General features: G+C 50.5%; 1 protein-coding gene across 2 annotated transcripts; it reads left to right on the plus strand.

Moving 5' to 3' along the window:
* Positions 1-821: 821 nt before the first annotated feature.
* Positions 822-11,424, plus strand: VTCN1 (V-set domain containing T cell activation inhibitor 1). Of its 2 annotated transcripts, none has more exons than XM_010121299.2 (5): positions 822-853; positions 5,775-5,839; positions 6,720-7,067; positions 9,536-9,814; positions 10,698-11,424. In XM_010121299.2, the coding sequence occupies exons 1-5, from the start codon at positions 822-824 to the stop codon at positions 10,838-10,840; spliced, it is 867 nt and encodes a 288-aa protein (XP_010119601.2). In that variant the 3' UTR covers positions 10,841-11,424. The 2 variants fall into 2 exon arrangements, with proteins under 2 accessions (XP_010119601.2, XP_086616888.1); XM_086760762.1 differs by having other exon boundaries at positions 10,719-11,424.
* Positions 11,425-11,722: the final 298 nt, after the last annotated feature.

The raw sequence follows: 11,722 nt of genomic DNA on the forward strand, positions 1-11,722 counted from the left end.
TCACAATCTCTCTGCCCTTCTCAACCTCTTATGCCCAAGAGGGCATCCTGCCACAGCCTTAAGTGAGGCCAAGCAGAGAGGAAAAGGCTTACAGGGTCTGTGCCAGTTTATTTCCTCTCCGTGCTCTGACATTCACCATTATAGCAGATCTGAGAGCAGCAGGAGCTGGCCTTGGGGAGTAAGAAGTAGTTTGGTCTGGAGGAGCTCAGAGGAAGAAAACAGCAGTAGAAAAGGGGCCACTGCCAAACCTGTGTGGCTCTAACTGCTGAGCCCAGAGGAACCTCTTAGCACAGCACAGAGAGGCAGGGGAAGATGCACATTGTGAGCGGGGCTGAGAAGGGGACGTGCAGGTGGGACTTCTCTGCCTAGTGCCAACAGTATGATTGGAGATTTTAGCAAGGAGACCTGAGCTAGTCCTGGATATAACACAACCCACCAGTGACGGCTGAGCTGTGGACCTACACGGGAGACTGCTGCACTCTGGCCCCAGGATTAGCTGGATATCAAACCATGAGCAGTGTTATTTTTGTTTTAAATCAGACATGTTTCTTTAATGGATGGTGTAGGAGGTCTCTCCTGTTGCCCCAGTGACTAACCAGGGCTCCCTGCTTTTGACTGGCTTGGTGGGGGGAGCTGAGATGCTCACTACTTCCTCATTCCTGAAAGTTCACTGCTTGGACTCACCACTCCTTAGCTTCTTTAGTTTGCTTATTTAAGCAGGACAGCCCAGGAGAATATACCATGCGAAGGACAGGGGCTGTGCTGAACAGTGTGGGACCTTTGGGCACCTGGTGTTTGGCTTGTCTTCATAGGTCGTGACCATGGCATCGCAAGGCCAGGTCATTTTCTGGAGGTATGGTATTATCTGCATCTGCTTTGGGAGAGAGGAGGGAGGGAACTACACTTTCCAGATGGCTTGGCTGTATCAGTCTGCTGCCAGGAGCTTTAAAGACAATTGCTCTTTGCATCTCGACTCTATACTGCACTCACCCAGGCTACTTAAATATTGGTACAGTTTTTTTTTATACAATCCATAAGGCCGTGTAGTTGACAGACATCCATGTGCAGGCCATCAGCCATAGCCAGGATGGAGATGTGTGTCCTAGAAACTGTACATGGCTGGAATATGCTACCTCAGGTTTGAATGCTGTGGTAGGTCAGGGTATCAATGGCTCGAGAAACGCTCTGTGTTCCTGCTGTTGTAGGCTGGGGTATCAATGACTTGAGGAAGGCTCCGCGTTCCTTCTGCTGGCCCTCAGGCAGTTGCTCATGACTCCATCACATCAGCATGCTGTGGGCAGAAGGGCAATAGCTGTCCTGCAGTAAGTTTTCTTGCTGTGCAGGTTAGGAGTAAGAGCTGGGAAGATGGACTAGATGCTTTGTGCCTCTTGTTTCAATGAGCCTGCTTCCTTTGGAGCTATTGTCCAAGTCCTGGTGAACTACAGGCACAAAAAGAAGTATTGTGGGGAAGGCCATAAAAAGATCTACCTTGTATCCATATCTCTCCTGATTAGTTGAAAATAACCCCCAACAGAGGGCTAAATTAGTTGGCAAACTTGCTTCAGCCTCTGATGAACATGGACTGGGCTTGAATCTAAACCTGACTGCTTGAACAGGGCCACCAAGAAGCCGTGTCTCTTCATCCCATGTGTGGGCTCTTCCAGACTGGATGGAGGCGAGGGCTCCAGTGAGGTGTGTGAGACATCCCTGCTTGCATTTATTCTGTCAAAACGGCTTCAGCTGTTAAGAGTATCTGTCCCACCTAAGCTAAATGGCATCAGGGAGAAGGACAGTCCACATGTGAACAGAAGAGACCTCTCATGCATGAGCTGTGCTCCAGCTTTCTCACTTGGACCATCAAGGAAGAACTAAATAGAAATATTATCTCCACCTTTTCACTGATCCAAGTGAGATCACTGGTAGACATAATGTAACACAGTTTAAATATCCACTGGGCATGGTATTCCTCATGCGTCTGGAATGTGTGTAACAACCAGCTCTGTTATTCTCAAGAGGCAGCCCAGCTGGCTTTTGTCAGGGAAATGCAACAACTGACGGGTGTGACAACATGAACGCCTACCCCTCGCTGCTCTCAGAACCATCCTGCGGCTCTGCCAGTGCCTTGGCCCGCCCCAGGGGGCTGCACGCAGCCAGACAGCAGCAGATTACTGGAAGCAGCAGGCTTGTTCAAGGCCGTTGGCCTCTTCAGGCTAATTTTTGAACTGCAGAAATAGCTCAGAGAGAGGGGTGAGTTTTCCACCAAGCTTCAGAGGAGCAGTGGGAGGTTTGTATCCAAACCAACTCAAAAAAAAAACCAAACCTGAAGCGCTGCAAAAAGTTGAGCTTTGCAATCCCTTATTGGAATGGAAAACAACTCATTTTGGGTTACCCCTGTCATGCTATTTCTTTTCCAAATTAAGCTTTGATGTAAGGAGGAAGGCAAGGGACCTTCAATCTCTTAATCTTCCAGGTTTTTTGATCCTCTCACCTCTAAGCCCATTCCCAAGGGAAAGCTTACTCTGTGAGGAGCTAGAGATCAGGAGGATTAAGCCCCTGCTGCCTGTCACGGCGGGGCTGCCAGCCTCTCTCTGTCCTTGGGTGACACTCCGCAGCATTCAGGCTGCTCAGAACTGCAGGCAAAACCTCATCTGGCTGATCAGGAACGGGACCACAGAAAAGAGGGCAGGATGCGCGGAGAGCAGCTGAGAACCGACGATGGCATCAGGGCTCCAACTTGTTCAGCCCCAGCTGTTTGCGTCAGCCTGTTTCCATGCCTCTGACACGCTGGAAGTACAAGGGGTGCTGATGCACAAAAAATTGTTTTTTGCTTGATCTGCTAGACTGAGCTGTTGTGAAACACATCTACTGTCAGCATGCGGCTGGGTTGCCAGCTTCCTCTTGTTTACACTGCACTCTGGATCCACTCAACGGAGAGCTCGCAGGCGAATATTTTTAAGGCCCTTGTGATTCTTGGATCTCGCAGCTTCTGCAGAGGAAACTCCAAAGGGCTGGATTTCCTCTTGTCCCTGGCAAGGGGTGTTGAAGTGGGCAGTGGCATCTTGTGTACCCAAAATGCCACCCCCCCCGTAACAAACAAGTGGCTTTTTCTGTCACCCTTGCTGCTGCCTTGAACCAGGGGTGGGAAGCACCTCTCTGGAGGCAATGTTAGCAAAACTTTGCAGCTACGGGGGCAGGTAATGCCAGCAAGGGAGGGAAAAAAGTGTTGGTACTGACCTGTTAGTGCTGGTTTGTGTTTGTCTGTGAGTGAGATGAGGACAGTTTTGTCTGTCACAGTGCTAGGGCGAAGGTGGTGTTCAGGACACCACCTTTTGAGGACCGGGGACAAGCATGATGGCATCTGAAGCATTCAGGGACTGCACAGGAAGGTGTCCTGGCTACTTGTCCCCCGCCATACCCTCTCTGGCATTTATCAACGAAAACCTCCGTCACCTGCAGGCAGCATCCCTTGGTTCCCAGCAATTTGTCCCCTGCCCACTCTTGAGAAGGAGGATTTTAATCTAGAGGCATGAGGGAGAGTCACAGCCACTATGAGACGGCGTGGCTGCCATTTGCTCCAGGCATTTGTGCTGTTGGTCTGAGCCCGTGCTTTCCAGGCATGAGAGCTGAGGCTGATCATGGCAACTTTGGCTGAGTTTATAGCAACTATCTCACTCTGGGATCAGCTCCATAGAAACTGATGGAGCTCCTCAAGGAGGTAGATATTATTCAGCATATGCAGGAGGCTCAGTATTTGCCCTGGAATGGGAAAGGACAGGGTTGTACCATGGTGAGCCAGGCCAAGACCCTGAGGGATTTGGGGTTGAGCCCTGTGGGATATGACAAATCTGCGCTGGGAGCTGTCACGCTGGCAGCTGTCACGCTGCAGGGTCTGCATGAACCAACAAACAAAGTGCCCATCCTGCAGGCCCCCAGGGGAGGTGGTGGCTGGTGATGGGTCCTTGGCTGCCCGATGCCCACGGCTGGAGGATATCTGCTACTTTCTCTTTAATGGGGTCCGCTGTGACTGCAGCTGCAGGGCATCAGCAGGGATCAGGTAGAGATCTGCTGTCCTGACTGAAAGACGGTGAGAATGGGGAGGAAGCCAAATGCATGACACCTCTCAGCTCTGAGTGCATCTAGGCAGGAAGGGCTTGGTATGGATGTGAATGTACTATGAACTCGTACGAGCCTTTACATGGACTTACGGCACACTAAGGATGAAATACACAGTTCTGATTCCTTCTCCTGAGCGTGCTGGCATGTGCAGGCAGGGCTTCCTCAGAGAACTTTCCACTGGCTTTAGGGATAAGGATGGAAGGGAGGTAGCGAAAGGGCAAGGAAGCTTTCTGCAATGTCTCCCTTGGTCTCCATCCCCTCTTTCAGCTCACCTTCCCTTTCTTCCATCCCTCCTGCTCCCTGCAGGAGGGGCTTGTTCATATGGTGCAATTCCCTAGAGCTTCGTATCAGCCCTTTAATCCTGGCATCTGTGGTGATTCAGGCACGATTGTGCAAGTAACTGATGCAGGCACACATTAACGTCAGGACCAGCAGTGTGCTTGTAGGGATGCCGATGGGCTGTTGTGCAGAAGACTACCCGGTGTCTTGGGAAGGAGTGTGCTGCAAGCTGGCAAACGCTGCTGAAGAAGAGTTGCTATTTTTGTGTGAGCGGGAGGGCTGTGACATCTCCCAGCCTGGTCCTACTTGGAGATGAGACAGGAAGAGGCAGCTTGGGAGCTTCTGTGGACAACAGAGCAAAAAAAGCCCTGGGCTGGCAGTCCTGGACACTGGTGTGGTGGCTGTGGCTGGTGCCTGTTCCTCCCACAGCACAGCTCCCTCCATTGCCCTGCTGGCTTGGGGAAGGGGAAAAGTCTCCTGTGAGGGCCTCCTGCGGCTCTCAGGACTTCTCCTCTGGCAGTCCTGAGCAGGGCCAAGCCCAGCAAGCCTGTGAGACTGTCAGGCACAGCACGTGAGCTGTTTGTCTTGGGATATACCTGTGGGTTTTTGTGGGGAGCTGCTTCAGGGCTTTGTCCAGCAAGGAACTGAAGTCACTGGCACAACCCCCAGTCCATGTGACAATGTGCCCAAGACCACATGTGACAGCTCCACCAGCTGCACTGGGAGCCTGCACTAGGCCACACTTAAGGGTCTGTTCGAGTCAGGGCTGTGCCAGAGGTGAGACGATGTGCTCCTTCATGCCGTGCTGCCTGTCACCTCCTCTGCTGGGCTGTTGTGCCTGTATGGCGTGATAAGTGGTCATCTTCTTCTCAGCCTCTCATTCAACAGCCACTTACCCATGTCTGCACATCTCCAAATCAGCCAAGTCACAGATCTGACCCTGTTTCCAGCCTCCTCCTGCCCACTGCCTGGCTCATACTGGATGTCTCCTGGGGTCAAGGGCCCGTCTCAGTGCTCTGCTCACCTCTCTGGGCAGCTGGTCCCTTGCAAGTACCAGCATGGACTACCCAGGTCGCTTATGCATTGGAGGATGTAGAGAGGAGCATCCTGCACTGGGACCCGCTGCCTCCTCCCAAAGGGTCTCCTCTCCTTCCACCACATGGTCCCCCTCCTTTGATGATGAGTGCTCACCCAAATGTTCATCACTACTGTGGTCATTGTGGTCATGTGCTTCACCGGTCCACATTGCTCTAGGTCTGCAGCTTATCCACTTTGACCTCCTTCCTGCCAGCAGCTCTGCATATGTGCACCGTAGGTGTATGGTGTGAAAGGAGGTGGGCTGCCCGGTAATGTTGTCCTTTCTTTTTTTCCCCAAATAGCATGACTACAGTCATTATCATCCTGGCTGCGGTGATTGCCCTGATCATCGGGTTTGGTGTCTCAGGTATGTGATTGCTCAGATTCCTTGCTGTTACCAGCGCAGTGATGAACTTCTGCCCTACTGCTACCCCCTGTCTCCATCCTACACATGGGATGAGGTGTGATCTTGTGTGGAAATGCCACCTACGACCCTTTAACGAAGACTCACTTCATAAAGCTTACGTACCAGATGGCTAAATTAAGACTGCATGGGTGGCTTCAGTTCTGGCCTTCCTCAAAAAGGTATCACCCTGTGGCATGAAACCACAAGGGGCTCCTTGGAGATTGTGAGCTCTTGTAGGTTGTAAATAATGCAGAGATTTACACACACACACACACACACACACACACACACACACACACACACACACACACACACACACACACACACACACACACTTGCTCAGGGTGGGTTAGAAGACACCAGCACTTGGCACTCAGAGCTGAGTGAGGAAATCTGCATCGGCTCTTAATTTCTGCAAAAACTGGTCAGTGGGCCCCAGTGCTGTGGAGCAGCTCTGTTTTGCCCCGGGAAGTGAGTTCCTGGCCTATGCTTTCACAGCAGAAATTAAGGCTTTTGTTTGTTTGTTTTTAGTTATCTGGCATGTTAGCAACTGAAATGTTCAGCTCGCTCTGTTGCTCAATGGAAAACATCATTCAAATTCTTCTCAAACAAATAAGAGGAGCTACTTTTTGAAGCATGCTGCCTGCTGAAGAAATGCTTCTCTGCTTTATCTTGGTATGCAGGCCATGGGAGTTGACCTCTGCTGGCAGCACTGGTAGCTGCTCCTGGTACCCTGGTGATGTGCTGGTGCCCGTTCAGCCTTGGGGTTGGTGCATGACAGCGATCTGGCTATGCACTCACCACCTCACCTTTCTTACTCCACCTTGCTTTGTCCTTGCAGGAAAACGCTCCATCAGCGTAACGGCACTGACGTCTCCTGGGAACATTGGCCAGCGCAGCGTCCTGGGCTGCACTTTCGAGCCCGACATCCGGATGGGCAGCATAGTGATCCAGTGGGCCAAGACGGGAGTAGCAGGGCTGGTTCACGAGTTTAAAGGTGGGAAGGACCACCTGCAAGAGCAAGATGCGTTGTTTCAGGGCCGTACAGCGGTGTTTGCGGACCAGGTGATTGGCGGCAACGCTTCCCTGGAGCTGAGGAACGTGCAGCTTTCTGATGCTGGCACCTACCAGTGCTTCGTCACCACGGCCAGAGGGAGTGGGGCAGCAGTGCTGCAGTACAGGACAGGAGGTGAGGGGTACAAGGATGAAAATCCTGCTGCAAAACACAGGCTAATGTGGCTTGGTTGGACCTACCCATGGTTACACTGATGCTAGAGGCTGTGTGGGCAGCGCCTGCCCCTCCAGCAGCCACCATCAGGCTCAGCAACCCCTGAGTAGAACTGGGTTATTTTTGGCTTTTCCAGAGGTGTTTATGGCCTTGCCTGCTCTTTCCACATCCTTGTTCCAGAAATTATTATTTTAATACACTCAGTTGTCCTTTTTCTTCTATTTACCACGTGTACCAGCTACTTCACCGACTACAAAGAACCCCCAAGAATGGGAGTAGTTAATGGATCTTATAAAGATTCAGGTTTTATACCTGTTAAAGATAAAATGATAGCTTTTTATCTCTAGATTAAGATACATGTCCAGCCAGGAGAAGTACTGCATAGTAAAAATTGTAGACTAATATATTTTTTCATTTTTTTTCCTAAAGTATTCAGTTTTTTAAAATGACTATCAAAGCAACAAACTGCCCATTACATAGTTATCTGAAGTATTACGTATTTGCTACAGTTAATTTTTCACCTTGTTAGGAGTCAACCTCAAAACACGCACAGACACAGACGAATTTTCACTTGCGGGTGCTTAATTCTTCTGAACCCTCTGGGCTTGGCCATCGTGTTCACCACTGGCACAAAGCCATACACTCCCACTGAACTCAGCAGTGTTTCACCCGTTTCTGTCACCTCTGAGTTTTTCTAATGAAACTGTGGTGAGCTACACTGACTATACGATACGCATAACATGAGTCTGCACAGGTAGGTAGTGTTGGTGTTTCTCTGGCTGGCTTTTGCTGGCATCCCTGAGGTCACAGCAAATCCCTTGATCCCTTGAGCTCATGTTGAGACAGGAAAAACTCTCAGACCTCTCCAAGTCAAGGAAATACTGTTTTAGGATGGGTGACTGCTTATGTGGTGAGGCCAGCCATACAGTTCCTCTGTGCTTCAGGCCAGTCATGGGAGGACGGTAGTAACCAGCAGAGCTCTTGAATGAGACAGGCTGCTTTTCTGCATGTCTTCTCCTTTGGCCCAGCAGAGCCAAAGCACCAGGAGGTGGGCACCAGCTTCTGTGCAGAAGCTTGTGACAGATGTCTTGGAGACACAGCCACTTCCCCATGTCACTTGCAGGGATCCCGTCCTGGGACAGAAAGGCAATACGGGAGCTGGTGTTGCAGGAATGTCTGGCCACCATCATTTCACACAGTCTCCCATTTCTTACCAAAAGCATGTTTTCTGCCCTGTTGCTATGTGAAGCACTTTCCCAAGCAGTAAAAGAAAGAGTGCTGGGCTCACAGGCCCCCTTATCTTGCAGTGCCAAGGATGGAAGAACTGCTTGGAACTATGGTAGGCAACAGCAAGGCCAGGGAGTTTTGGCTCATGTCTGAGGTGTGCTTAAATCCCACGGGAACTTTGTCTCCTATCCCTCCTTGAAGCCTTGTGAATCTGTCTGCCTTTGTGTTGCTTGATTTGGTATTTAAAGTACTCCACACAGAAAAGGCAGAGAAAACGTGAAATGCTGCATTAGGTATTATTTCCACTGAAATCAGTGAACTCTGCTCTCCTAAAAAGCTCTTGTTTCTCTTCATATATCTCCATGTGGGAAATTCAATGAATATACAGAGACCAAGGCTAACAAAGTTTTATTTGAGATGGTCTTGGCTTTAAAACACAGCTGAGTTTGCAATGGGCTTTAAGAGTTTTGTTTAATCCAGGGATGTGGGCATAAATCTTGCAGCTCAGGCCACACCTTAGTCTGCCCTCAGCCCCAGCAGATGCAGATGTAGCTTCGCTTGGCTGCAGCTCCATGAGAGCCACATCACAAAGCAGTAGGTGTTGGTCAGGCTCCCTTCTCAGTCAGTGGAGAGGGTGAGTCATCTTCCTTTTCCCCCTCATCTCTGATAACAGCAATAATTTTTGGCATGCGTCTCCCTGCAATAGCAAGTGTCTCCTTTTAGTCACCCACCTTCAGCAGAAGTGATCGGAGCTGTGCTGGCTGCAGTTCCTGCACAGAAAAGCCGGGCATTTGGCAGACACTGGCAGTCTCAGGCTGGCCAGATCCTGAGCCCCGTCTCCCCTGGGAGCCTGGATGTCCAGGAGTTCTTGGGAAATGCTTAGTTCATGAGCCTAGGACCCAGCTTGTAAGTGGTAAGGAGAATTAGCTAAAGACACTGAAGCTGTGCCATGACCTCAGCAGACCTTGTCAAACTGAACCGCCTTGTCCTAGAAGTCTTTAGCTCCCCTGCAGTCATTCCCCTGAGCCCAACCTATACAGACCTCTGTCTGAGCCTCTGTGTTTTGTTTGGCTGCATGCGGTGCTGAGCAGCACGTACTCTTGAAATACTTGGGACTGACCAGCAGCTGCAGTTGAGTGTTTCACGCCCAGTTCCTGGACATTTGCTGTTTTCTGACTCTCTCCCTGTTTTCTCTCCCAAAGCCTTCAGTACCCCCAAGGTCCACGTGGAGAACAGCAGCAGTGGGGACATGTTGCAGTGCGAAGCACCACGCTGGTTCCCTCGACCCGCCGTGCACTGGACAGCCTACAGCGATGCCGGGGAGTACCTTCCTCACATTGCCAACACCAGCTATGAGCTGAACGCTGAAAACATCACTCTGAAAGTGGTTTCCTTTCTGCACAACATTACTGCTAATGCCACCTACACTTGTGTGATTGAAAACAGCATTGCCAAGGCTACAGGCGACATCAAAGTGACAGGTAGAGTTTAACACCACGCAGGGACCACAGGCACGCGGGAGAAGAGGGTTTAAACAGCGCATCCGTGTGCGTTCTGGGTTCCTCCAGCACCGCCTCCCCTCTGTCAGTGAGCGGTTTCAGTCAAGTCAGGGACTGAAGTCCCTGGTATGAAGGAAAGGGTGTGTTTGGTCCTGCTATTTCAGACTATTTTTATGGTAACGATGGCTCCCTTGGCACAGGGATAGAACTGATAGGGAACGGGAAGGAAGGAAGGACGGACACACTTCAAAAGAACTAACAAAATCCCCCAACTTCTGGCACTTTCTTTAGCCAGTTCAGTTCAGATCCCTTTTGTGTACCAAACCAGCAGGCCCCTTTATCTGTTACTAATGACACTGACTCCAGGCCACTCCCTTTATTTAAAAGGCCACCTTATTCACAGGAAAGCAAACTTTCCAAAAAGCCTGGCTTTTTAAAATAGAGAGAGATAGATTTAGATTAGATATTAGGAAAAAATTTTTTACAATGAGGGTTGTAGAACACTGGAACAGGTTGCCTGGAGAGGTGGTATGCCCCATCCCTGGAAACGTTCAAGGCCAGGTTGGAGGGGGCTCTGAGCAACCTGATCTGCTGGAAGATGTCCCTGCTCCTTGCAGGGGGGTTGGACTAGATGGCCTTTGAAGGTCCCTTCCAACCCGAACCATTCTATGATTCTGTGATTCTATGATTCTGTCTTTTCCTGTTCTACATGAGAAGGGTCATAGCCCTTCTACAGCGAGGGCTTCACAGCAGTGGGTCTCAAGGACAGAACGCAGGGTCTATCTTTATCAATATTCAGGAAAATGGGGAGGAATAAGTATGCATGCTCGTTTTGCCTTCCCTGCTGTGTTCCCTGTTCTGGTAGCCTCTCACTGTTCTGCTACAGATTTCAGCATTACAAGGGGGACTAACTTGCAGCTGGTGAACCTGAACGCAGGGTCAGTGTCCTCATCCCTTCCAGCCTATCACTGGATGCTTCTGCTTCTGCTGTATCTGTTGCTGATATAAAGACTCTGTAAAACAATTGGAAACACTGCTGGACCTGGAGGTAAGCTTGGAAAGGGAAACTCGTAAGTATATATGCTCAGCATACCTATATCTGGACCCTCTTGCTGAGTTTGGTTCCAGCAGCAGACCTCTCTCAAGCCAGCCAGAATGGGAGGACATGTCTTTCCCCTGTGCCCATCCTTTCCCCATCCCCAACTTTAGGTAGGATGCATGGCTCATCGCTTCCACTGGCTCCCTGATGGCTTCTCCCTTCACTTTCTGCAGCCTTAGAGATTCTTCTCTTACACCATCAGCTGTCATCTCTTACTTGTCCTTCCTTCCTCAACCTTCCCTCTGACTTGAAAGATAGGTGTCTTGCTGCTGCTCTGAGCACCCTCAGAACCTTGGCTACAATTCATGGCTGCAAGACAGCATGGACTTTTTTCTCTCCCTCCCCAGGAGGCCTGCTGCATTACAAGCCTTGCCACTTTACTCAGACAACCCCACTGCACAGTGCAGCACCTTCAGTACCTGCTAGGGATACCCTGAAGAGGGCTAGAGGGGGCTGCCAGCCTGAGCAATCCCACCTAGACCTGGAACAAAGAGGGCTGTAGACAGCCATAAAATCATAGAATGGTTTGGGTTGGAAGGGAACTTAAACATCATCTTGTTCCAACCCTCCTGCCCTTGGCAGGGACACCTTTCCCTAGACCAGGTCACTCAAAGCCCCATCCAGCCTGGCCTTGAACACTTCCAGGGAGGGGAGCATCTACAACTTCTCTGGGCAACCTGTTCCAGTGCCTCCAGTGCAAGCACAGGACAACTGCCATGAGTATTCGTCAGCTTCGGATGGTAGGCTCTAGAGATGAACTGGTGATGACGTGGAGAGCTACAGAAAACTAG

Source organism: Chlamydotis macqueenii, chromosome 1 (assembly GCF_036417535.1).
Source record: "Chlamydotis macqueenii isolate bChlMac1 chromosome 1, bChlMac1.mat, whole genome shotgun sequence".
NCBI classification, from domain to species: domain Eukaryota; kingdom Metazoa; phylum Chordata; class Aves; order Otidiformes; family Otididae; genus Chlamydotis; species Chlamydotis macqueenii.